Below are 27228 nucleotides of genomic sequence, written 5' to 3'. Positions count from 1 at the left end.
ACCCAAAGTCAGGATTACCCCATAAACCACTGAGCACTGGATCACGGGCAGCGGCACAGCAGTCTCAGCCCATAAGCCACTAGATCCTGTTCAAGTGGAACAGGAAATAGGGGACACGTATCAGCGTGATCCCCTGCCCCATTTCCAGTTGACAGTGTTATGCCACAGGGGTTATTTGGGGCATGTTTGCCAGCAGGTCCAGCGTTAACTGAGGGAGGATATGCAAGATTTCAAGACAGCAATCCAAGAGCTTTCCTCTGCCACAAGGCTGCACCTGCGCAGCAGTCACGAGGATCTGGATGACTTGTGCTTTCCGTGTGTAAAACACCCCCACACGTAGAGATTCAGGGGAGTGAAGGCCCAGAGCAGGCCACACTGGTGAGAACAGATTTGCTTGTTTATTGGAACCAATATTAGTGGACGCTTGTTTGCACTATTCAGCCAGCTCCCCCAGTGCCCGTCCAGGTGAACAGGGAACTCCCTCTCCCCCAGCCATGCCAGCCTGTTGGGCTGCAGAGACTGACAGCGTAATGATTGGGTATTAACCCCTTCCATGCTGCATGGAACGAGGCTCTCCAGCCCAGATGGTTATGCTGGGTGCTCTGTGGGTGCGAATGAGCAACCCAGGGATACAATGGTGGGGATGTGAAGCCCTGAGCAACAGCCGGGCATTGGAAGGTTTCACACAGAGATGGGGGCAAAAAGCAGAACCATCTCTCCAAGCCCCTCCCCCTGCTGCTCTCCTACATAGCATCATAGAATATCAGGGTTAGAAGAGACCTCAGGAGGCCATCTAGTCCAACCCCCTGCTCAAAGCAAGACCAATCCAACTAAATCATCCCAGCCAGGGCTTTGTCAAGCCTGACCTTAAAAACCTCTAAGGATGGATATTCCACCACCTCCCTAGGTAACCCATTGCAGTGCTTCAACCACCCTCCACATCAGAACTGCGGGGCCTGATTCTGCTCTCTCCACAGACCCTATTGTAAGTAACCCCATTAGAGTCCAGGGAAACCTCACAGTGTCAGTGAGTGGACAGGCAGGCTCTTGGAGTTCAGACAGCATTCACTGCCGCATCTGAGCACCGGCCCGTGGCACATTAAGCAAAGTGACTAAAATGTGTCCTGTGTGGTTGGTTCTCTCCCATCAGCTCTGTGTTCACAATAAGCCTCCCCATCAAATAAAAACACAGCACATTCTAACAGGGACAACTTGTCGCAAGCAACATGAGTTACTAAATCTTTATTGCAACAGCATACAAACGTTCAGACTAGAGCCAGCAGCGGTGAGGCGCTCACCACGTGGCAATGGCATTGGGGTGGTCTCTCAAACGAGCCAAGCAAGCATTAAGTGTAACCCTTTAAGCATATGCACCGTAACCCTTCCAGACTGCACATCTGTGCAAGCAAAGATGGGAACATGGTCTTACATACCAGTCTCAGTTTGGGTCACCTGAAGAGTTAGAGGGTGCCAAGCCCTCCTTTGGGTATACATGGACGGATTGAGACCATTTTGGCCCACATCATGGTTTAAGAACATAAGAAGGGTCATAATGGGTCAGATCAAAGGTCCATCCACCCCACTATCCGTCTTCCAACAGCAGCCAATGCCAGGCGCCCCAGAGGGAGTGAACCTAACAGATAATGATCTAGTGATCTGTCTCCTGCCATCCATCTCCACCCTCTGACAAACAGAGGCTAAGGACACCATTCCTTACACAGCCTGGCTAATGGACTTAACCTCCATGAATTTATCTAGTTCTCTTTTAAACCCTGTTATAGTCGCTGCTTCACACCCTCCTCAATAAAATGGCAATAGTTAGATCTCCAGTGCCATGCAAATAAAACAAAGCTCACCTAAAACCTTTCCTCTACACTTCCCTAGGCTCTGGGAGGCACGAGCTGGCCTGTTCAGCTCCGTGGGAAGGTCTCAGCTGAATGAGAACACCCCATGGGGAGGATACAGCCTAAAACAGCCGCTTTGAGACCTCTGAACAGCTCCACTCAGCTCAGTCGGTGTGCCCATCCCCCCTCCGGAGTGCTTTAGAGCCTGTGGTATGTATGAAGCATGCCTGTTCTCAGCTCCCCCACAAAGGGACAGGCCTTCCCAGAACCTGGCTCACATGGGGGCAGCAAGAGGGACTCAGAAAGCCCCAGAAGGGTAAGGGGCCCCATATCCCAGCCCCTAGGAGGGGGACAGGGAAATGAGCTCAAAATACCAAAGTGGGGCAAGAGCCCCCCAGATCTGGGCACACACATGGGAGGGGAGAACGTGGGCTGAGAGGTGCCCCTGCCCCTACTCTCCCCCAGTTACTCTGCCACTCACCCTTTCCCCATGTCCCACCTCTCCACTCCCTCACCTGAGCCCCCCAAACCCCTCTCCCCTCCCCTGTACTACTCATTCCCATTTATCCCCCTTCTCATAACCCTGTCCCCTCACTGAAGCCCCAAGCCCCCTGCCTCCTATGGCCCCTCTCTTCTGCCCCCTGATACCTCTCTAATTTCCACCCAAATACTTGGATTACTTTCCCCCCACCCCGTGCATGACTCACATAGCATAGCACTCCCCAGCCACTCACTCCCAAACTCCTTTTGTCTCAGGTGGGGCTTGTGATTAATTTATCCTTAGTTACATCAATTGAAGGGTGAATTCACAGCTATCAATCTCAGTGAGGTCTGACTCATCCAATCATTACTATCTAGTCAAACTGTTGGTATTTAGAATGGTCTCAAGCTGTTGAGTTTTACCAAAGGGATGCGTGTGCATAATTGGTTGGAAAATCATTCCCAGAGAGTAGTTATCAGTGGCTCACAGACATGCTGGAAGGGCATAACCAGTGGGATCCCACAGGGAGCAGTTCTGGGTCCAGTTCTGTTTAATAAATCAGCGTTTAGAAAATCAATCTTAAATCAGTGATTTAGAAAATGGTATAGAGAGCACACTTATAAAGTCTGTGGACGATACCAAGCTGGGCGGGCTTGCAAGTGCTTTGGAAGATAGGATTAAAATTCAAAATGATCTGGACAAACTGGAGAAATGGTCTGAAGTAAATAGAATGAAATTAAATAGGAACAAAAACCAAATACTCCAGTTAGGAAGGAACAATCAGTTGCACGCATACAAAATGGGAAATGACTGCGTATGGAGGAGCACTGCGGAAAGGGATCTGGGGGTCATAGTGGATCACAAGCTAAATGAATCAACAGTGTAACACTGTTACAAAACAAAGCAAACATCATTCTGGGGTGTATTAGCAGAAGAATTGTAAGCAAGACACGAGAAGTAATTCTTCCGCTCTACTCTGCAGTGATTAGGCCTCAGCTGGAGTATTGTGTCCAGTTCTGGGCACCGCATTTCAGGGAAGATGCGGAGAAATTGGAGAAAGTCCAGAAAAGGGTAACAAAAATGATTAAAAGTCTAGAAAGCATGACCTATGGGGGAAGATTGAAAAAAAACAGGTTTGTTTAGTTTGGAGAAGAGAAGACTGAGAGGGGACATGATAACAGTTTTCAAGTACATACAAGGTTGTTACAAGAAAGAGGGAGAAAAAATGTTCTTCTTAACCTCTGAGGACAGGACAAGAAGCAATGGGCTTAAATTGCAGCAAGGGCAGTTTAGGTTGGACATGAGGAAAGACTTCCTGTAAGAGTGGTTAAACCCTGAAATAAATTGCCTAGGGAGGTTGTGGAATCTCCATCACTGGGGATTTTTAAGAGCAGGTTAGACCTGTCAGGGATGGTCTAGATAATCCTTAGTCCTGCCATGAGTGCAGGGAACTGGACTAGATGACCTCTCGGGGTCCCTTCCAGTCCATTGATTTGTGCCTCCAAGTTTAACAGTACAAGACAGTGCCACATCCCCATGAGGCACACCATATTTCAAAGCAATCCAAGCAGCTAGTTGGATTTCAGAGCCCTTACAAGAGTCAAGTTGCAAAGCATAGAGAACAATGGGAATGGAAATTCTCTAGCCATTTTTTTCTACGTACCTGTCTGTGTAGAAAGGTACATTTTCTGAAACCTGTTCTCAATTTGGGTCCCCCAAAGATTTAGGGGATCCATACACACCCCTTTGGTAAAACTCAACAGCTTGAGACCATTCTGACCAGCATCATACCAAGAGTTTGATCTTTAGTTCTGTGCAAACGACACCCTAGAAACTGAAATGCCTATATTTTTCAGGGCTTATATCTCTGCAACTCCTAACTCAAACCACCCCAAATTTGGGACACAACCCCTACTCTGCACCCTTCTGAGGCACACCAAACCTCAAAGGTATCTGATTAAGTATATCAATTTCATAAGATTTAGAAAGGTCGCCCTTTGAAAAGAAGCAGTGATGCAACCTTAACTACAGCCACTCTGATGTAGCCAGCACTTCTCATTAAGGAAGGGTGAAACTGAATTGCACCGGAGTCAGGTTTGAATGAGTCACACAGAAGGCCTTAAGGAAATGGGTTTTGCTAGGAAAAAAAAAATCAAAGTAACACCCCTCCTCCCTTTTTCCATCCCCCCAGCGTGCTGAAAATGGGCTTGGAGTGGAAGTGGACAGGTTTATTCTGCAAAGGAGCCTTTGTTAAAGGAGCAACTGCCATTTATTACTGTCCCCTGGCTTTCGGTTAGTGCAGAGAAAATAAATTGTTCTTTTTTAACAGCCGCTTCCAGGAAGCACTCTGCATGAGTATGATTCCTCCCCCCGACCTCCTCGCTTTAATGTAAAAAATGGGGCTGATTTGTTTGGGAGAGGGGGCCTTTCAAAGCTCAGTGCTCGGAAATCTTCCTTTGTGCCAAGATAATGAAAGTGGGACCCCAGTCAGAAACTCTGGTGGCTCTTCAAAATGAGGCCCACGAACACAGAGGCGGGGTCTTAAACTATCTCCCTCACCCCCTTTTTCAAATGGACTCTGTCATTGGAAAAGGGAGCACTCTCTTCTCTCTCTCCCCCCGCCCCCAAAGGAAGAACCCACCCACCCCCTTCAGACACCAGGTGAAGAAGCATGTAACTTTTAAGCTGCAAGTTCCTAACCAGCTGCAGCAAAAACCGTCAGAACTAAAGGGAGGACACAGTGAATGCAGCTCAAAGCACCCGGCCATTTTCATTCCTTCCTTTTTAGAAGGCAAGGCAAGAGAAGTTAAATGTTAGAGGCCAACCTGCCCCTTCTCATGGGAGGGGCTCTCAAAGGGGGAAATTCTCCCAGAAGGGTCTCAAAGGAGAACAGGGGGTTGTCCATGCCCCCCATCACCACCAGAAGGAAGAGAGGTTCTAGCCCCAAGGCCCATAGTCTCACAGGATGTTCTGGAGCTAGTCATCTGCCTGGAGGCTCTGGGCTGGCTCCCAAGCATGCAGCCCATGGGGTCCCACTGACCAGGCTTATTCCAGGGGCAGATGTCCCTAAAGCTATATGGGCAAGTTCCCATAGCACCAAGCAGAGGCTTAGGCTGCATTAACTCTCTTGCATTGCTTGGGGAGGGGAAGGGGGAGTGGTGCATGTCCCCACTAGCCCTGCATCCAGCCCTTCCAACACACCGAGCTTCTGCCTGACAAAGGCCACTTGGTGGGGGATCCAGAACAGGGGGCCTTGTTTCCCGCAGGTGGCCGACCCTATCACCACCACTCCCGGCCTGCAGGATGGAGGGCTGCCAAGTGGGAAGGGTCCCTTCTGCACACTGCTATGTGGGGATGATCCCGCTTTTGGATTGTTTCCTCTTCCTGTGAGCCAGAGGGCCAAAATCCACCTTGGTGGAAATGGCCACAGCTCCAATACCTTCAGCAAGGTCCTGCAGAGAGTGGAGGGTGCTCAACAAGCCAGTCCCCACAAAATACAAGAGAACTGGCTCAGCACAGGACAGCAGTCAGATTGGGTTTAAGATCTTGGCCTTCTGATTGTGATCAGGGGACCGAGGGGGTGGCTCCAGCCCCACCTTCCCCCTCCATCCATACCATTGTGCCCCAAAATTGGAGTTAAAGACGGACGTCTAGCAGAGCAGCTAATGCCCTGGTGCCAATGACTGGAGCATATGGTTTAGCACCTCTGTACCTCTCCTGGCCCACTGTGCTTCATTGGCTGGCCTCTGCTTTCTTCCCCAGCTTCGCGTGCTCAGAGTTCCCTATTGCTGGCAGGCATGCACCAGTCTTAAAGGTCGTGCTGGTTTTTACTGGCCATGGGTTCACTGCTGCTCTCCGTTACACCCTGGTCAATCAGGAGTCACTCCACTGACCTCCCAGCAGATTTACACCAGTATCAGAGACACAGGATTGGGCCCCATGAATTCAGCTGGTTCTGAATCTCCCCAACAACAGGGGGTGACATCAGCACTGAAGCCCTTCGGTGTCAGTGATGTCATCAGCAGTTGCCATGGAGTCAGACAAAAGGGAGAAATGGGGGGGGTTGGGCTCACAACCCAGGGTAAAAAAAAAAAAATCACCAGTGATTTAGATAATGCCATAGAGAGTACACTTTTCAGACAATACCAAGCTGGGCAGGACTGCAAGTGCTTTGAAGGATAGCATTAAAATTCAAAATGATCTGGACAAACTGGAGAAATGGTCTGAAGTAAATAAGATGAAATTCAATGAGGACAAATGCCAAGTGCTCCACTTAGGAAGGAACAATCAGTTGCACACATACAAAATGGGAAATGACTGCGTAGGAAGGAGCATTGTGGAAAGGGATCTGGGGTCATAGTGGATCATAAGCTAAATATGAGTCAACAGTGTAACACGGTTGCAAAAACAGAGAACATCATTCTGAGCTGTATTAGCAGGAGTTTTGTAAGCAAGACACAAGAAGTAATTCTTCCGCTCTACTCCGCGCTGCTTAGGCCTCAGCTGGAGTATTATGTCCAGTTCTGGGCACCGCATTTCAGGGAAGATGTGGAGAAATTGGAGAAAGTCCAGAAAAGAGCAACAAAAATGATTAAAAGTCTAGAAAAAATGACTATGAGGGACGATTGAAAAAATTGGGTTTGTTTAGTCTGGCAAAGAGGAGACTGAGAGGGGACATGAGAACAGTTTTCAAATACACAAAATGTTGTTACAAAGAGGAGGGAGGTAAATTGTTCTTGTTCACCTCTGAGGCTAGGACAAGAAGCAATGGGCTTAAATGCAGCAAGGGCAGTTTAGGTTGGACGTTAGGAAAAACTTCCTGTCAGGATAGTTAAGCACTGAAATAAATTGCCTAGGGAGGTTGTAGAATCTCCATCACTGGAGATTGTAAAGAGCAGGTTAGACAAACACCTGTCAGAGATGGTCTAGATAATCCTTAGTCCTGCCATGAGTGCAGGGGACTGGACTAGATGACCTCTCGAGGTCCCTTCCAGTCCTATGATTCTATGAAAACTGAGCCCTGGATGGCAAAGTCTGTCACTCAAACTAAAACCCACTTCCCTCAAACTAACATTCAGCACTTTGTGCCTAGTGAAGGGTGGAAGGTCATGCCACTGCTCACCCCTTCTGAGTGCTACTGCTGCTGGAAGAGCACAGAGGCCAAACCGACACAGGGAGGGGATACTCAGGAAAGTGGAGGCAAATCAACTACAACTGATGTTAAGGCAACACGCATGAATTAAGGCCCCTTAAGCCCCAGGTGGATGTTTTCAGTTCATCGTAACTTAACTCTCCAGTTGGCAAGGCCACTGCACTCCCAAAAGCATCTGCACTGGGGGGCAATGGCGAGCTGTGAGATGTTTCGCCAGGCATGCAATGCTGCTACACATACATGCAAAATTGCCTCCTCTGCGAGGCGAGTCCTTGCACATACGCTGCACGCCAGGTCATGCTGTGTGGAGAAGGCCATGTTGTCCTAGAAAATGGTCTGGCAGGCACATGTCTGGGGTCTGGAGGGATCATCCTGCAGGCACAGCTGGTCCTGGGCCATGTGTTGCATATGCAGACAGCAAGCCACTGCTGGGGGCGCTGGGGAAGTGAGTTAACCAATGTGCAACAACCTCACACCTTGGGTTGATTTTCCCCTAACGTTCCTGAGCATCCCCCTGTAGAGGAGCCCCCAGACCAAGTGGAAAGTGGCTCATACAGCTTCCCCCCACCCCACAGGGCAGCAGCATGCCATGACCACACCATCCTCTCCAGGCATCCCAGCCTGCTGCCTGTAGGATGGAGAACATTGGCGCAGTGCTTCTGCGTGCTGCTTTGGCAATTTACTCTGTGATGTTTGCCTTGGCCTCCCTTTGGCTGGAAGAGCAGAGAAGGAGAGAAACTTGTGGGAGATCAAACTAGCAATCGTGGAGCCAGGCTTCCCACAGCGACCAAGGCCGCAATGCCGGGACTGTTACCAAGTGGCCAAAACAGAGGCAGAATTGAGGTCCCACTTCAGACATGGGTCACCGGGACTCCTTTGCTAGTGGGCTGATTGTACCGGGTGGGACAGGGGGCAGCATAGCTCGCCTCGCTGAGAGGGGTTGAGTGACTGTGACCAGCTGCCTGCAGGGCTCCTGCCTTCCCCTCGCACCATAGGGACCTGTTCCCCACCTGCGCGCATCCAGAGCTTGGTTCAGTAGGCGGGGCTCAGTGAGCCGCTGCTCTCCGCCCCGGGCAGGGAGGAGTCACCAGCCCCTAACCAGGAGCAAGCAGCGCACCCAAGGCAGGTGCCTATAAATGCGCGAAGGAGACAGCTGCGGTGCGGAGGCTGAGCCTCGGAAGCTACTTCACGGGGACTGGGAGACACGGAGCTCTCCTGGCCCAGAGCCGCAGCTCAGGGGGGCTGAGAGAGGCGATGGAAGGGCCAAGGGCAAAGAGGGGAACGTGACCAAGCGCCGCTGCAGGAGACGGGGACTGGAAGGCGCAGGGCAGCGGCAGGGCTCCGCCAGCCGGGGCCCCGGGGGAAGCGTGGCGCACGGGCAGCCTGGCGCACGGCTGCGCGGCGGTGTCCGGTTCTGCCGCAGGCTGCAAAGTTTCTCCCCACCAAGGGGAACTTTTTCGGAGGAGCGCACGGGACAGCGCGGAGCACCGGCTGCCGAGGGAGTCCGGGGACGGGGTTGAACGGAGCCGAAAGGATGAACGAGGTGGGAAGAGCATCAGCGAGGCTGGAGAGGTGCCCGAGGCCCGGCGCTTGGCACCCAGAGCGCGGCACCGGGAAGGGAGCGCCCCCTGCAAGGGGCTGGCTGCGCTGAGCTCCCCCGGGCTCCTAGCGCTGCCTGCGGGAGCGGGACTTCCCCAACCAGAGCCACAGAAACCGCTTGACGCGTGTGGGCAGCGGCCCCCGTCCGCCCCCCAGGCACGAGGCTTTGGAGAGAGCGCCCCGCGGAGCAGCCAGAGCGCCGGTCGCAGAGCAGCGTGTGAGCAATTCTTAGCTCCCCTCGGGTGCCCGAAGCGGTGATCGGCCGGGGAATCCCACCTCCCCGCAGGGCCTGCGGACAGGGACAAAAGGCGAGACCCTGCCACGCCGGCCGCGGGAGCGAGCCAAACTTCCAAGGAACTTCTCCGGGAGGGGCCCATGCGGCTCTCCTGGCGCTTTGAGAGAGGCACTGAGCCTTGCCTGACCTCCTGGATCAGGGCCACTGGAAACTCCTAGTCCTGACTGGCTGAGGACTCTGCTCTGCCCTGGGAGGCAGGTTAGATGATCCAGGATGGAGGAGGAAGGTTCTCTGCTGAAGATCCTGTCTGCTGGCTTGGGAAGGGAGGATGGTCTCTACCCCACCTGGGTGGTGATCACACTGGCTGTCATCCTCATCGTCACCATCGTTGTGGACATCCTGGGCAACCTCCTGGTGATTGTCTCAGTCTTCAAGAACAAGAACCTGAGAAAAGCAGGTAATGGCCTTGCTAGGATGGGGGTGGGTTCGCTCTCCAGGCTCCCTGGAGCAGCTCTGCCTCCCTCTGCAGGGCCCAGGAGCAGTAAGCCAGCCTCCTGCCCCACTAGTGCAGTGACATACCAGTGCTAGTAGACTCCACCTTTATGTCTGTGTGTCGTCCCCATGTGTGTCTGCCTGTCCGTCCATCTCTGGGTGTAAACTTCTCCCACCCAGCACAGCTGGGATTCAAGGCAAATTTCTAGTAGGTGTGGAGTGCCTGGAGTTGGAAAGGCTAATAAAATAGGCTACCAAAGCTTAGAGGGGGAAATTCTGTTGTCCATACTGACCCGGGCTTCCATGCCCGAGATACATTGCACCCATTGGCTTACAATCTCAACCAGATCTGCGGCTAAGTGACTAGTGATTTTGGCTGCTCAACTTGGGACACCCTAAAAAAGAGCCTTATTTTTCAGAGAGTGGGTACTCAGTGCTTTCTGCAAGCCCTTTTGAAGAAGTCTCAGCCAGGGCACCCCAAAAACTGAAACACCCCAAATCACTCATCACTTCTGAAAATCTTGACCCAGATTCCACCAGCTGGCTTCAGGGCTCATCAGCACCCTCTCCAGGGGAATTCTGGCCAAGTTCCTTGTAGGATCTAGATTCTTCTTAGCTCAATTAAGGGGTTTGGAGGACCTAAAGTTCCCCCCTCCTAGCCTGTCTGGTGATTTTGTAAGTGCATGGATAGAATAGGACACAAAATGAATGGTAAGAATTGTTCTAGCCTTCATGCAGGAGAAAACAGCTATTTTCCATTTGCACAGCCTGATTCTAGCAGCCAACTACTGTTCAGTTGGCATTTAATAAATCCGGGTGTTTTGGTTTTTGTCCATCTTAATGCACTAAAAAAGTTAACAGTAACTTTAGGTTAGGTTGTTTCTGCTGCAACGAAGTGAAGAATTTTGCTGACCTCACTCTCTGCTTGCAAGCCCCATATAGGTAGAAAGTTTTCTGTCTTCCCTTGCCTATAATAAACCCAGGTTACAAACCAAGGTCTTGGTCAGTAATCATTAGCCTCCATCCCTGGAAAAGCCCTTCAGTCACTTCATGTAACAATACTTTGTACTTCTGCAGCATTGGATCCCGAAGCATTTTATACTAAATCTGACTCTCAGCACCACTAGAAAATTATTATAAGGGGGGACACTGAGGCAGCAACTCGGCCGTTTATACTGTCAAGGATGTCTACTAGTTTTTGATGTCTAACTGGAGATAAATTGGGTCTGATTTTTCAGTGGTGCTGAGCATCCAAGAATCCCAAGTGACTTCGGTGGGAGCCAGGCAAATCCCATGCCTCTTAAAAGCAGGCTGTCTTTCTCCCCAGAATTCAGTGACTCAAAGTCAGCATACCTTGGAAAGCTCAGGTCTAAGAGGCAAAGCCAGGAATGGAATCTAGGCGTCCTGACACCTAGTCCTGTTCAGAAACTGCTAGACACTACATTTCTAGTTATCACCTCCTTATCTTTGAATAGGTCCTCTCCCTTGCTGGGCAGGGACGATGGAATCCTTACAACATCACAGTCTTTGCAATAGGAGCGGAAGCAATGCTATGTATGCTCCAATACGACAGGCCTTCGCTGGCATGACTAGGTATACAAACGTGGAGGGCTCTCAGGCTTGGCAGAAGTAGGTCCGTGATGGCCAGGGTTGGGTTCCAGGCTGTGTCCGGGGTTTGATCCCCTGGATCTCAGCATTCTGACTTCACTGCTAGGAAAAGGCAGGAGGGGCTGAGAGAGCAGACAAATAACTTTGATAGGCGTATGTGCACCTGCATGTCCCTTACCAGAGGGCACCTAACCACTGCTTCATTTATGCTGCCTAGACTGTTGCTGCCTAACCAAATTCGAAGTCAGTAGCTGGGGATAGCCCAGGTGCCACTGGTGCAATCTAACACCAGGATCAATCTGATCCTACAAAGCCGAGAAATGTCAAAGGATGTTGAAAAGCACAAAGCCAGAACCAAATCGGTCATCACAGTAGGACTGACTTTAACATGGTCCTCAGTGTCAAAATCCAGAGCCCATCCCAAGCATCTGAGTATAACCAACCCCGCCAGGCATGGAGTGGCCAATTCCACATCCCTGCTGGAGCGGAGCCTTGGCGAGGACAACTAAGTGCAGCCAGCTTGAATGGACACTCTGCATTAAACTGAGTGGTTACCATCTGCTTTGGCTTCAGCTGCAAGTGCCATCCAGGAGAACACGTCTCAGTTGTATTGTCTCCCGGAAGAGCAATGATTTAAACCCCTCGCCTGCTCTTTTCTTTCATTGCAAACCATAGAGGGGTCAGGTTGGGTACAGAATATTGCAAGCTCTCTGCCTCTTCCATCACACAGTTCCATCTGACTGTTGTCCTGCAGCCAAGACATTGTATTGTATTCTCTCACCTACCACCGCACAACCAGTGCACCATTTCCCTAGAGCTGCTCCAAAGAGAGGGAAAACCCCACCTCTCGCGTGTCACGGTGAGGAAGAAAAAAGATCCCTGCATGAAAAGACACTGCCGGTGGCTCAGGAGTCCTCTTGCGGAAGAGGAAGCACAGATAGCTCTGGGCAGCATTATCCCCTTTGGGGCTTTAATTCCCAAATCAGCCCAGCAGAGAGCAAGCACGCTTTTGTGGACCAAAGAACTGCAAAGCATCCATTCGGCTTTCCTTGCCCAACTGCTAGATACGCAACTCAAATTTGGCCCAGTGGTTAGGGTCTGACACTGCAGGAGACCCAGGTTCGATGCCTGGCTCTACCACAGACATTCTCTGTGATTTTGGGCCTGTCACTCACAGCCCAATTTTCAAAAGTGGGTTTCACTTTAAAAAACAAATCTAGCCACTAGCTCGTCTGTTCCTCAGCTGCCCATCTGTACTAATAGCACTGCCCTGCCTCCCAGGGGTGTACGAGGATAATATATTGGATGGATGGTCAATGTTCTTTAAATTGTGGTAGCACATAAGGGCAATCAAGGCCCCGTTGCGCTAGATGCTGTACAAAATGAATAAAACAGACAGTGTCTGCGCCAGGGAGCTGAAAATCTAGGATTGTGACAAGATGCAACAAAGGGATAAATAGACAAATAGGGTTGGGGGTACAAGGTAGCGATGAAAGGAAGCAGCCGTGATAGTTAAAGCAGTAATAAGTTAAGTATCAGAGGGGTAGCCGTGTTAGTCTGGCTCTGTAAAAAGCGACAAAGAGTCCTGGGACACCTTATATACTAACAGAAGTATTGGAGCATAAGCTTTCGTGGGTGAATAAGTCTGACGAAGTGGGTATTCACCCACGAAAACTTATGTTCCAATAAGTTAAGCTACTCTGTAGGTGATGCACGAGCCAGAACAGAATCCAGCTCTCAAAGCCATCTCTGTCATGCAAAAAGAAGTAAAAAGACAGTACGGCAAGCAGGTGTAATTTGAAGTAGGCACAGGAAGCTGATCTGTTTGGCAAGGAGAAAGCATTTTCCTGGCTGCTGCTGCATTCCGATCATAGGTTTTAACTGGTTTTTTTGTGTTGCCCTCCCCAGGCAATGCCTTTGTGGTGAGCTTGGCCATTGCAGATCTACTAGTGGCTTTTTACCCTTATCCCCTGGTCCTGATGGCTATTTTCCATGATGGCTGGGTGATGGGGCACCTCCATTGCCAGGTCAGCGGCTTCCTGATGGGCATCAGCGTTATAGGCTCCATCTTCAACATCACTGGCATTGCCATTAACCGCTACTGCTACATCTGCCACAGCCTGAAGTACGACAAGCTTTTCTCAGGTGCCAACACCATGTGCTATGTGGGGCTGGTCTGGGCGCTCACCTTGCTGGCCATCGTGCCAAACCTCTTTGTGGAGTCCCTGCAGTACGACCCGCGAGTGTACTCCTGCACTTTTGCCCAGTCCGTCAGTGCCCTCTACACCATCGCCTTGGTGGTCATCCATTTCTTCCTACCCATTACCATCGTCAGCTACTGCTACCTGCGGATTTGGGTGCTGGTCATCCAGGTGCGGCGCAGGATCAAGCCGGACACACAGCCCAAAATCAAGTCCCATGATTTCTGGAACTTCCTGACCATGTTCGTGGTCTTTGTGCTCTTCGCTGTCTGCTGGGCACCGTTAAACTTCATCGGCTTCACGGTGGCGGTCCAGCCCACACTGGGTTCCTTGATACCCGAGTGGCTCTTCACGGCCAGCTACTTCTTGGCTTACTTCAACAGCTGTCTGAATGCTGTGGTTTACGGGGCAATGAACCATAACTTTAGGAAAGAGTACAAGAGAATCATACTGACTGTGTTGCAGCTGGCTTACAGGGCTGATGGAGACTAGCACTCATGTGCTGAGACAGACGGGAGGAGGTTTTACCGTATTCACACTGATCCCCTGCTCCACTTGTAAGTGAAGTGCAAAGAATGCAGCCAAAACAGCGAGAGGTTGGCAGAGGACACAGCTCCATATATAAGCTGTCTGCAACAAGAACAGTGCAGTTCTGTGACATACTGTCCTTTTTAGAATGCAATGAGGTTTGAAAACGGCTCCTCCTCGCTTAATTGCCCTGGCATAGTCTCCCCAGCCTCAGTCGGATAGGCATGCTGGAAACAGCTACGGCAAAGTGATTCCTAGTAAATTTATTCAGTGAACTATCCACAAACTTCTCAGCATTTTCTCTAATTTTTCCATGATTCGCCTGCTAATTCTGTGCATCTCAAGGACGTTTGTGAACAGCTACCTGAGTGTTGGAGACCCCAAATCCAACTGGTTTCATTTGGACCCATGAAATAGTTACTGTTCTACGATTGGATGAGCAGAAGTCCTAGCACTGAAGTTTCCCATGTGAACACTCACCTCTATGACTTGGGATCTGTCTTCCCTAAGTATTCTCCAGTATTGACTGAATATTTGCACTAGCCACAAGGTTACCCCAGAGTGAAAGCAGAAAGGGGTGCAAACTCAGCCAAAGGGAATTCAATATTTTTATTGAATGGTGGGATTTTCCAGAAGCTCCTGAAGGAGACAGGTACCCCTGAAAGCCCCACCATACATGAATATACACAACAATTGTAGTGTTTGCTAGGTCATGTGAATGAGCTGAGGTAGTGAACCGTTTCCCTTCTCTTTGGAGCCAAGGGTGAACCCATCAACAGACAACTGAATCCACTTCAGAAGAAGACAATTGTCAGTGAGACTTGACTGCTCCTCTTATGAAAAACCATCACAATGGGAAGTGGAAACCACCACAGTGAGGCTGAATCTAAAAGTCAGAAGATAATCCACAATGATGACAAGTCCTTTGCAAATGGCAGCGGCTCGGCTCGAAGAGAGCATGTTACTTTTAAATGAGACCAGACCTGGAGGCTCTTGACAAGCTATTTAGAACACAGGTGTGAATACTGTTCCCATGCTGAGAGGAGCTTATGGAAGCCAATTTTTCTCTTGTTTGGTATTTAATTCAAGAGATATTTTGGACTAGAGGAAAGGGAGTTGGGCCCAGATCCTTAAGGTATTTAGGATTCCAATTTCCATTGATTTCATTGAAGAATCTGGGCCTTGGTCCCCAGTGGTCCCAAATGGCAATGGTTTGTTGGGCTTGAATTTAAGGGACTGAGGAGAAGGGAATAAGGAAGACAGAGCCAAGATGGTTCAACAAGTCTGACCAGCAGTAAGAAAATTATCCACTTGTTGTACTTGCATATGCAACATGTTCCAGTGTGCAATGGGGTGTGGCACCACAGAACAAATTTTGCATGAGATTTTCCTTTGATCCCTGGAGATGTTCTGATCTGGTTACCCCAGCATGTAAAGCATAAAGCTGCTTTTGTGCATGGCCATCCAGGAAGACACGAAAATGTGTTTTAAATCAGTGATACTCAGACTGAGGTTCCTGAGCTGCAAGTGGCTCTTTAATGGGTTTCCTGCGGCTCTTCCCACCACATGCTATTAAAACACTGTGTGATTGAATTATTACCCAATCAGGAGGCTTCTACTATGTTATTAACCAACTGTAGTTTATAAAATAATACTATTTGGTCAGTCATTTTGCTGTGAGAATAGTAAACTAAATATTTTCCATCACACTGTTTAAATATGACTATATAGTAAATGAAATAATGAATTCACACAATCATGGCTCTTTTGGGTAATGTTGATTGCTAATTTGACTCCTGAACCACTGAGGTCTGAGTATCGTTTTAAATGCAAGTTTACAAGTGAGTATGTCTGTAACGCATTATGGGTGGGATTTTCAAATGAGCCTAAACTACTTATAAATGTAAGTCCCATTGACTTTCAATGCAACAAAAGTACCTCCCTGTATATGTGTGTGTGTGTGTGTGTGTGTGTGTGTGTGTATACACACACACACATACATACCCCTACCTTGATTAAAAACATCATCTTGTCTTCCTTGATAGGCATGAAAGAGAAAAGAAAAATCAGTGTTTTTTCCCCAGATGCAGTCATTGGTTTAATGAGGTTATTTTTATGTGGGTTCAAAAAACAACACAAATACCCAAGTAAAAAAGCTTTTCTGTAGATTCAGTCAGATCTGATTCACCTCCACCTCACCCGTTGCTCGGACAGAGCAAAGGGATAACTAGGCTTACGACAGGTATGAACTCACCTATTTTGCTCACCCTGCTCCCAAATAAAATGATATTTTCTGAATTGTTGTTATAGAATCTTTGTTGCAACAGCACTAGAAAGGCAACAAGAAAGATTTAAGAGATTTAAGTGACACAGACCCCAGAATTGCTCTATGCCACCATAACATTGTGATGAACTGGCGGGGAATGTCTTTCGAACACTAAATAGCCACCATCCCATTGCCACAAATAAAGAAGTCCCTGCCACCCCAAGCCACTATCTTAGTACATGCCACCAAAAAACCCATAGTGTAATAATTCCCTTGTCGGATTGTGCATCAGCACGTCAACTGCTGTGCACCTCACTGCAGAACTCCGAGGCCACGCACAAGCCTGGAAACAAACAAGAGGCAGCAGTGTCAGCGTCTGATCCAAGCCTGGCCATGCAAGCTGTTTTGACAGAATACTGGGGGGCTGACGGAACATTCATGCTTTCACAGCAGTCTCTACTTTCCACAGAAAATTTTGACATATCAAAAATGAAAAAAAGATTTTGGTTGAAAACCAAAACTTAACAGGTTTTGAGTTTTTTGACCAAAGGAAAAAAAAAATCCAAATTTCCCACAATCCCCCTCCCTGAAAAATAACCTTTTCTCTGACCAGTTCTAATCGGCTCCATTAGAAACACCTGAGTGCAACAGAAACATTACCTTGTGCGACAGATTCCTAGGGAGTCTGTGAGCTCACATGGACACAGCCATTCACTTCTTGGTCAGGACACCGGTTTGACGGAGCTTGTGGAGATTATTGTGCCTTCCATTTAGCACAGAAACCTCTAATTTGTGCCAAAAATGACAATGTCCCTGCACTTTATTTCAGCTGGCTCTGAATGCTTTGTGCCACGGTTCCTCAGACCCTGATGGGAAGGCTCAGACAAGCCAAAGGGAGAATGAACAACGCTAATCTTTTATTCATACCAACCCTTTCAGCCGGGAGGATCCCAAAGCACTGTAAAAACTGATCCATGAATGATGCACAGGGATCGCTTCATCTGTCACTGAAACACAGCCCCTGTAACAGTGCCCAGCAATACTATCCAAAGATGTGGGGCACAAGATAAAAGAGAATACTGTGGCCGAGGAATCTGCAGCCAGACACATGAGCAGTTCAGTCACCCTCTAAGAGTGTACAGGGGCTGGAATATACCCAGTGCAGGTGGAAGGTTTGGAGATTTTAGCTGTGAAGCTTTAACAAGCCTTCATGGCTTATGTCTGAGGAGATTATTCAAAGGCTCATAACGTAGCCAAATTTGGGCGTTTTCTTATGGGAACAGTAATAGGCACCTCACTGACACCCCGATGACACATCTGCTCATTTTCAAGTCCCTGCTCTCAAGCACAGCGGCACGAGGGCTTCTCAACACGACAGTTAAGAATATTTTTTTAACCTGGCAGAATGTATTTTTTTACCCATTCTCATTCTCAAAACCAATATAACTGGTCTGGCTGAAATTTTCAGAACACATGAGCCTGAGGCAAACTCCCAGCATGGAAAATTTCAGCCCTAGTGGGTAACATTGGGCAAAGATATAAACATCTGGAACCAGGCGCTTATAATGGGAAGTGCCAGGACACCCTAATTATAGGTGTGTCTACCTGCGCCACTTATACATAAGACCCAAATCCTGCAATTCTAACATTGAGCAGAGGCTGACTGTGGGAGCTGTCCCCCTGGAGTGAAAGGGACCAAGTGTGTTAGGGAGGAGGACGAGAAGCAGAGGCAGAGATAGATAGGATTTAACAGGCACTGTTCTACAGATGCACACCCACTGATGGAGCACACACCCGGTTCGGGAGAGAGCAGGCGGTGGCTCTCAAAGGAGTCAGCACTCATCCACAGAGAATACCTAATCTTGGTTGATCTCTTTAAAAAAAATGCTCCCCCCATCATTGCTAATATGCTAACACCCCAGAAATGGGATTTTAATGAGTTTTGTTGCCATTTGCCAACTTCAGACAGCGGTGGCTGGCTGCCCTGTGAATTCCAAATGGCAAATAATAGTTGTTAAAATGCGAGGATCAATTTCCAGCCTTTTATGACAGTCCACGTTCAAGAGTGTCTGAAGTGCTTTGGAAAATTCAAATGAAAACATAATCCCTGCACTTGGGGATGATGATAGAGGGAAACACGTGTTCCATTAATATGGCTCACTCACAACCTTGAATTGTGAAGTGCAGTGTCACGAACCGCAGGGAGGCCACATCTCCTCAGAGGTGATGTCACAATTGGGACTCTGACCTTCTTAAGAATTAAAAGTCAAGCTGTGACGAAACTCTACTTTACAACCCTCAAAGTGGCTAGAAAGAGAAGACATAGGACCAAGATTTCCAACCCTGGATCAGACTTTAGTCACTGTCTGATGTCAGAGGCTTAGAAAGAGACTACAATCTGTAATGCATCTGGCAGATTATTGTACAATAGTGTAAAAAAAATCCTTAATACTCATGCTCTAGCAGTGATGGGAGCTATCGCCTGAGTGTATTTTGTAGGTGTCTTTAAAAGAATTATTAAAGCTTGTGAAATAAACCTGACATCGCAAGCCATTGGAGAGAGGGCAAAGGCCAAGGGGATAGTCTGTGAAAGGGTCAAATTGGTAACAGCTATGATCTGTAATAAAATTCCTTATTGAAGCTCGGGGAGATACAATGAATCCCCCACTTGCGGGGATGGTTTCCTCTTTCGAGATACTCTGATCTTGAACTAATGAAGCCTTTGGAATTGTTATCATGGGGTAACATAATGGTGGAGTTTTCTTTGGAGCTGAAAGAGATCCCTGTGTTTGCAGCTGGCCGTGACATTCCATTTTTGGGTCATGTGGAAGGGGCTGATTGGCTAAAACCAATCGGGGGAGAGAGAGCTCAGCGGTTTGAGCGTTAACCTGCTAAATGCAGGGATGTGAGCTCAATCCTTTGAGGGGGCCATTTAGGGATCTGGGGCAAAAATCTGTCTGGGGACTGGTCCTGCTTTGAGCAGGGGGTTGGACTAGATTACCTCCTGAGGTCCCGTCCAACCCTTATATTCCATGATGATGAATTCCGGCTGGGAATACCTCACTGCAGCCTAGGAGCTCAGTTTAGTCAGATGTCTATTCCAGCCCTTCAACATAGTCAGGAACCTGGTCCAACCTAGAAATTTAGCACAACTCAGGACCTTGCTCCAGTTCTGGGAGCTCATCCCAGTTTCAGAAGCTTAATGCAAGTTAAGCACTCAGCCTAGACTAAGATGTAGAGCTGCTAGATTTTACCTAAGGGTTTCAATTAAAAGCCTTCCCACCTTAAGGTGGAGTGGATTTATTTCTTAAGAAGCTGCTGGTGGAATATTGTGAATTAAATGAACAGATTTTGTGAGCTTGGATATTAGAAATTCTTTATTTTCTAATGGACCCCTGGCTTTTTTCCTTGACCTACAGCACATATGCAGTGACTAGTGTAAGGGTTGCCAGGTGTCCGGTTTTCAACTGGAACACCCAGTTGAAAAGGGACCCTTCCTAGCCTAGTGAAAATGAGCGAGTGAGCGTGGGGGAGAGCGAGTGACGGAAAGAGGGGAGATGGAATGAGTGTGGCAGAGCCTTGGAGAAAGGGTGGGGCAAGGGTGTTTGGTTTTGTGCAATTAGAAAGTTGGCAACCCATTGCATGGTGGGAAAAAATCAGCTCTCCTTAAACTTTCAATAAAGCATATAGAGGTAACGAACAGAATGACGCAAACTCAACTGATCAACTTCAGTGCATGCTGAGGACACCCAGCACTTCAAATGAAAGGGCCCTTAAATTAGTAAAATCAGATAGAGTTAGAAGGGCTCTAGCGCTGGTAAGTTGGCCCTGAAGAAAATGAGATGTATTAATTTGCAGTCAGTCTGAACCCAGCTCGGCCTAGGGTAGCACCTGCTTTACTAAATGCATGCTCAGACTACAAACAAGTGGGAGAGGAGGACGTGTAATTGAAACCTACTGGTGAGAGCAATGGCCATACTGAATACCAGTGGACTGGTTCTCAACCCACAGCCCAATTAGCACACAGCTGGGCTGCAGCTGTGTGCTAAAAAAATTCATAATTTGCCGCTCCCATCTGGCAGGGATGGCTGAGGAGGAGAGGGTGCCAGACAGTCCTCTGGGGCCTGGCAGGGTGCAGGAGTTAGGGCAGATGGACTCTCAGAACTGGAGTAAAGTCCTGAGCTGCCCTAAACTTCCAGGCTGGAGCCACTTTGGTCCTGTTCCAGGGCTCATACATTCCCAGTGCTCAGGCCTTCCCTCCATTATGGACAATTTCTTATGGTTGGAAGCCAAGCATCCTTCAAACACAGACTAAGTTCTTTAGAGTTGATTTTCCAAATGGCTCTGCTAGCGAGATACTGCTGAATAATTCATGTTGCTGCTGTATCTGAAGAGAATTCAAGTTCCAGCCTTGTTGCTGTACTTTCCAAATGAATAACTATCAAAGAGTGCAGGTTGAATTTCAGTTACTCAGTGCGTCATACCACGCTGTTGGGTGGATCAGGTATAACTGTGCATCCATGTGCACACAGACTCACTCTCATATACGGGAGGTAGATCTACAGACCTTTCTGATCATATTGATACCTTCTGAAAACCCTAGCTCCAGCTGCAGTTTAGAAAGAAAAGGCCCTGTCCGTACTGTAGAAAGGTTAACATACCCCATACTTAGAGCCCTGCAAACCTGCAGCTATCTGCTTTGTATCTGCAGACCAAGCTTCAGATGGATGCAGATAGGAATTTTGCATCCATGCAGGGCTCTACCCAGGCTTGTCTCCCTCGCTGATAGGAAGAACAAATTAATTTCAATTGATAAGTCACAGCCATTGGAGCCACAAGCTTGACCTGCTAATTGAAGATCAAACTTTTGTTTCTGCTTTGCACACTGGGACTAGCAGTAAAGATTCTGTAACAAGCATTTAGGCAGCAATTATATTGATCATGCAGGAGGCTAATAGAACACAGTTGGCTTTCCTGCAGTCCCTCCCAGTAGGAACATTTTGACCAACACTAGACAGTGACAGGAAGAAACCCAGGTCCTTCCACCCAGATGCAGGATTAAGATGTTCTTACAAGTAGGTTCTAAAGTGAGATGATGGTCAGAACTTATTATAGGAGAAACAGAAAATGTTAAACTGAATACTAGTAAGCTGAGCCATTTACTAGAGAGGAAAAATCATTTTATGGGGCAGGCACAAGAGGAGGAGCAAGGACACCCAAGTCCTATTCACAGCTTTGCTGCAGCTTCCAACATGACCTTGAGTAAACTCACTTAGTTTCTCCCTGCCTCAGTTTCCCCACCTGTAATATGGGGATACATGAATTAACTGGCGAGTTAGTTCATTGGTGTTTGGAAGGGGAAGTACTATACAAGTGCAAAATCAATTCACTGGGTGTACCAATCCGTTTCTCGGGCACTGGGAAGCGACATTCCAGAGTTACGGTAATGGTGTTAAACACAATTTAGCATTCAGTGTTCACAACTCGCTGACAGAATGTCAAATGACAGGCCTTGCTTGCAATTCGCCAGCATAGACAAGTCACTTGGAAGAAAATAAAAAGGAAGGTCATGCCATATGAGGGCAAACAGGCTGGGCTATTTTAATAAAGTACTTGCTTAGCATACTGCCCAGTAAAATTAGCAGTTTCTGTTGCTCCCATTTGAATTTCTTGGATGCACCATGATGCACCTGCTCAATAATCCACTCCCAACCAGCTCCCATTGAGTATGATTTCTTGCAGATGAAGCCCTGTGAATTCGCCAGTGCCGTAGAAGTCTCTACACGTTTAGATACAGTGCTTGGAACTGAGGGATTACAGGGTCTGCGTGCCCACCGCAGAAGGGCTGGTTCGGTCTCTCTCAAAAGCAACTTATTAGAAAGTGCTAGGAGGGAAGGGAGAAGAGCGAGTTAGGAGGTGTAGGCATAGATTTTCAAAGCTGCCTCATGGCAATTAGAAATACATGGGAGCTGGACAGCTATTTCCCCTGCTGGCTTTGAAACCTCTTCTCCCACAATGCAGATTTATAGTCACCATGACCTCTCCTTTCCTGCTCAGGGGAGATGTAACCAATTTGCACAGATCTGGGATACTTTAGAACCAGACTTATTCATTTTATGTTGCACATGCAACTTCCGTCTCCTTATTTCCCTGTCAGCTGCCTTCTCTTTTGTTTTTCCCTCCCGCGCCATTGCCATGACCAATGTGTCTAAAACCTGGGCCCAGAAGACTCCTGAAGGTCAATGCTCCACCCAACAGCTTAATGGTATCAGCTAGAAGGCTCCACCTCTGGGTTCTGGTTGGCGGAACACCCGATGTCTTGATTGGCCTATGCCCCCCCCACCTACTTAAGCCAGGAGGAACAGGAAGTCATCTGTACAATTGGGCTCCACTCTGATCACTGAATGCTAACTGCTCCTGTCTCCTGATCCTTAACAGGCCTGATTTCTGACCCTCAGTTCCTGACCTCAGTTCCTGGTCCTGAACCCCATTCTGACATGGGAAACCAGTCCCCATCCTACACTAACCCCTAGGCCCAGCCACCTATGCCCTGGATCTGACAGGAGTTTCATCATTTACATGCCAAGCCCTTTGGAGGCTGGGACCCATGGCTTAAGGTCATTGATAAAAGGGCCTTGCACATTTTGGGTGCCAAACAATATTTAACAGTGTTAAATAATTAAGAACAGCCTATTTGTTACATATAAATGATCACAGCTGGTAACTATGGACATTTAACCCAAAAGGGTAAAATTTATCCAACATCTAAAAAAATTAGATTTAGTATAAAAATTGCATCATGGAAGCCTTTGATAAAATAAAAATAGACCTTTTATTGAATAAAACAACAGAACACATGATCCAGGTACAGCACCAAATACAAAAGTTCTTTCACTGGGCAGATATACATAATGTGTGCTGGCAATATACATACATACTGGCACAAAAAACACACACATCAACAGATTAGATATATTTACACACACACACACTTTTCCTGGTCACTGACCTGCTGACAATGTAGAAGTCAAATGGTAGGTCTCACTGATCATCCAGTCCAATGTTGGCTGTGACTACCTTATGTCAAAATACACTTCACTCTGCAATTATTCAGTTATTCCATGGATAAGTGTAACCCCAGATAAATGCACCCTGCTCCCCACCCCTTCATTTTCATTTAAATATAGTGGAAAGGCCCAACATTTAAGCTAATCAAAAAAATTTGAATAACGTTGTCCTGATCATAAGAATCTACAATGCGAGGACTTCAGCACTGATTACAGTCTAAATTCACAGCTATTTGAGCTGCCAGGTCAACCATTCATTCTGAACACCAGGGACCAAATGCTGTTCTCATTAGGGGTAAAGCCAGCGCAACTCCATTCACAGTCAATGGAGTTATTCCAGGGGCAGATCTAAAGTGGAATTTTGTCCCAGGTTTCTTGACCATTGCAGATGGGCATGTCATGCACTCCTTCCCTCTGCTCTGCCACGAAATGCCCTTTTCATTCCCTTGATTGAAGACGTGGCACCACACCAGAACTAGACTCCCACTGGGAGTGAAGAGGGACAGCATGATATGCATGTCAAATGCGACCAGGGGCTCCAAACGTAGATATGGCCACTTTTGCAATAGCCTTCTAAACATGATTATGTGGCCAAAAGGCAGTTACTACAAACAAAACTGTTTTCCCCCTCTTCTGAGCCAGCAGCAAGCTGCTAATATTCAGAGAGCAAATAATCCCATGTTATCCAAGTGCTATTCAACGTTATATTTAATCTATATTGTGTTCTGTGCAAGAGTGCCCACTGAGCCAACCCCCCCAAGCAGTACAGTGTTGCATCAGCTCAGGGCTGACAACAGAAAAAGCTTTTAAACAGAGGTGGGGGAAGAGGACACAGACATGTTATTGCCCCCAACAGTACGCGTCCCATTAGCAATCAATCATTCTGACATTAGTATTTTACATGGCGTGAGGGAGGGGAGGTTGATGCAGTGCTGGGGTTAATTTGAACTGCCACTTCTACCTGGGGAAAATGGAGGAGACACACCCCTCAGTGGTCAGTCAGGACTGCCTATGGCCAAGAGCAGCATGTGTGGATGGGTGGGAGTGGCAGGGGGAGCAACACACATTAGTGTTCCATTAGACGTAACAATCTTTATGCTGGCTGGCTGGCCGGCAGGCGAGGAGAGCCCTGCTGATAACAGGAGGTAGTGGCTATCAGTTGCTGCCAACGTTCCATCAAACAGAAGACAAAGCCATGAGACTGTTCCCCAAGCCTCCAGCACGCAATGATGCTGGGTAGAAAAGGTGAGGCCCAATGATTTTGCATGTCAGTAATGAAACCAGACACCAAAGTAAGTTCTACACACACACACACAATGATATTTTACATTGCACTCTTGCCATACAAAGTGTGCACGTCAGGCTCCATTCCCCAATGCAGTTCCATGGAACAGGAGCCTGCTGATCCTGATCTCGCTCACACTGATTTCAGGGCCGTTACTTGAACTTTACATCAAAGCAAGCAACATCAGGGTCAGGTCCTTGGTCTTAAAGGGACACTCCAGCTAGACATCAACTGGCAACTCAAGAGCATCCCCTAAGTAAACAGTAATAAGCCCTCACTGGCTGCTAGGCTTGCTATGACCTTCAGCAGGAAGGCTGCAGATGGAGCAGGTTTTGCTTTGCAACTGCAGCCACTCCAATGATGTGAGTGGCAGTAAAAATGTAAAGGGTGGGGACCTGCAGCTAAAAAAAAAGAGCTATACCACCACACGACTGTCTTGACAATCTTGCAGAAAGACACCAGGCCTGGGCACACTAGTGTAGAGGTCTCAACAACGTATGCACCCTGTGCTGAACTGAATGCAATTTCTATACTGCGACTGCACTGCGAGGAAAGAGGCTACGTAAGTAGCCTCTGCACAATAGCAGGGACCCAGGGGCAGCTTATGTATTGGAGCTCGTCTCTAGATGGCTTCTCATCCTGGCATTTTGTCTTCTCTCCAAAGAGGTCTAGAGAACCAGAGAACTGTAAGCCCTGTTGTTCTCCAGTGTCAGAAACAAGAAGCGAGCATGCCAGATTTGCCTATATTTCCTCAAGTTCAGTTCAAACCAATCACGGTGTTCCCTGCTGAAACCAGGCCTGGCTCTCGGACCAGCTGGGACCTGTTCCTAGAATCTGTTGGCTGCACTGAGGCTGCAGAGAGAGCAGGGTATCTGTGAGGTGGGAGAGGGGATCTCTAAAGGAAAGGGGTGCCCCTGGGGAGGACACACTTTGAGGCTTTGAAGGAGAGGTGATAGAGAGTGGAAAAGAAGCTTGGCCCACACGAGGGGTTGGAGAGGTGCCAATATGCATTGTTTTGGTCAGGCTGTTTTCAAGGAGATATGAACAATGCTCTGTGAAGAGTTGTTTGCTTCAGGAAACAACCTGAGAAACAGGAGCTGATGAAGGAAGTGAACTCTCCATTTAATGAAAACATCTGTGTTAGGAATGTACACGGAGAGAGCAGCACAGAAAATGTAGGTCCACAATTGCTTCCTAAACATCCCCCTAAGGGTTCCTGGAGCCAGAAGCAGCTTTTGGGGAGTGCAAAAGCACAACAGCCCTATTTACCAGGTTAACCTCTAAAACCAACCCTTGGTACTGCCACAGCATAAATGGACATCTTCCAGTAAAGCCCTCGGGGTCAGGTACTCACAACCCAACCTCTTGGGTACAGCAGGACCTGCCAGCCGTGTTTTGGAATTGCCATTAAAAAAAAAAAAAAAAAGAAAATGCACATAGACTTAATTTCCAGGCCTGCGTTAGGGCTGCAGAGGTTAGCAGCTAGGCCCTGCTAGTTACCTACGACAGCCACTTTGCAGCCAAGGGGAAAAAATCAAACCCTGCTCCCGTTCTAATTAAATGAAATGCTCCAGCCATTGTATAGACTGAGCTTTCCATTGCTACACTAGTCCAAGAGCTCAGCGGTTTTGGATGGTTTAGAGACAGCATCAACTTTCCCTTCTGACCATTCATATTACAGCACAGGGCTTTGGGAACAAACTTCTGTTGATCACCTGCTGCAAGTCTGGTTTCCAAGCTTCTATTTCAAGATGAATATACATTGGCCCTGCCTTGCAAAAAAACCACCCTAGCAAATAAATAAGTTCAGTCCAATGCATGTTCAGACTGTGCTTTCTTTTAGACATGAGATTAACTAACCATCCTGCTGAGCTGTCGGTGGCACCTTTAAAAATCAATGTAAAGCTAAAAAATAAATCACTACAAAGTCATCCTGGACGGGTCTGCGTGCTGAAGCGCACACTGGGATGCTATTTGATTTCCAGCCGTCGCTCTACGAACACTCCATTCATTAGCACTTTCATTCAGACGTGAGTGATGCTTGCCTCTTACGCTAACCGGAAGGAAGAGATTAAGTCAAACCCTCCACCCAGGTCCAAGATCGCTTACTCTAGTCCTTTGGTCATTGATAAACTGTTACAAGCCGCATGAATGAGAGCTATGGCGTCCTGACCAGCCTCGCTTTACCAAAGCATGACAATGAAAGCTTTAAACAGCTTATCGCTGTCTAGAGATTAGCATGAAGTAAAGGGAAATGAATGAAAGAGGAACACAAAAGAGACAGCTCCCTTCCCTCACTAATCAAACCAAGTGGGTAAAACAGATAACGCTTCTTCCTACCTAGCAAGTGGTGGGACCCCAACTTAACTAGCCGGAGAACAAAAGATAGATCCAGCAAGGGAAGAGAAGAGGAATGCAGGCTCATTATAACAATGTGCCTTCAGTTCTCCTTGTCATGATTCAGCATTTG

The 27228-nt window shown here is 47.9% G+C and overlaps 2 protein-coding genes across 6 annotated transcripts in view; one reads left to right on the top strand and one right to left on the bottom strand.

Moving 5' to 3' along the window:
• Window positions 1-9295: 9295 nt before the first annotated feature.
• LOC116820072 (melatonin receptor type 1A-like) lies at window positions 9296-14104 on the top strand. Its single transcript, XM_032772290.1, has 2 exons — window positions 9296-9768; window positions 13320-14104. The coding sequence occupies exons 1-2, from the start codon at window positions 9585-9587 to the stop codon at window positions 14102-14104; spliced, it is 969 nt and encodes a 322-aa protein (XP_032628181.1). The 5' UTR covers window positions 9296-9584.
• A 7881-nt stretch (window positions 14105-21985) lies between these two features.
• Window positions 21986-27228, bottom strand: part of LOC116819771 (proton-coupled amino acid transporter 1-like) — a 45214-nt gene continuing 39971 nt past the window's right edge. For all 5 annotated transcript variants that reach the window (XM_032771760.1, XM_032771792.1, XM_075068188.1 and 2 more), the window contains one exon: window positions 21986-22290. In XM_032771760.1, coding sequence (XP_032627651.1) covers window positions 22267-22290 — 24 coding nt within the window. In that variant the 3' untranslated portion in view covers window positions 21986-22266. The remainder of the gene's footprint in view (window positions 22291-27228) is intronic.

The sequence above is a fragment of the Chelonoidis abingdonii genome, chromosome 7, assembly GCF_003597395.2.
Source record: "Chelonoidis abingdonii isolate Lonesome George chromosome 7, CheloAbing_2.0, whole genome shotgun sequence".
Lineage (NCBI taxonomy): Eukaryota > Metazoa > Chordata > Testudines > Testudinidae > Chelonoidis > Chelonoidis abingdonii.
This window is presented reverse-complemented; position numbering and strand designations above follow the sequence as displayed.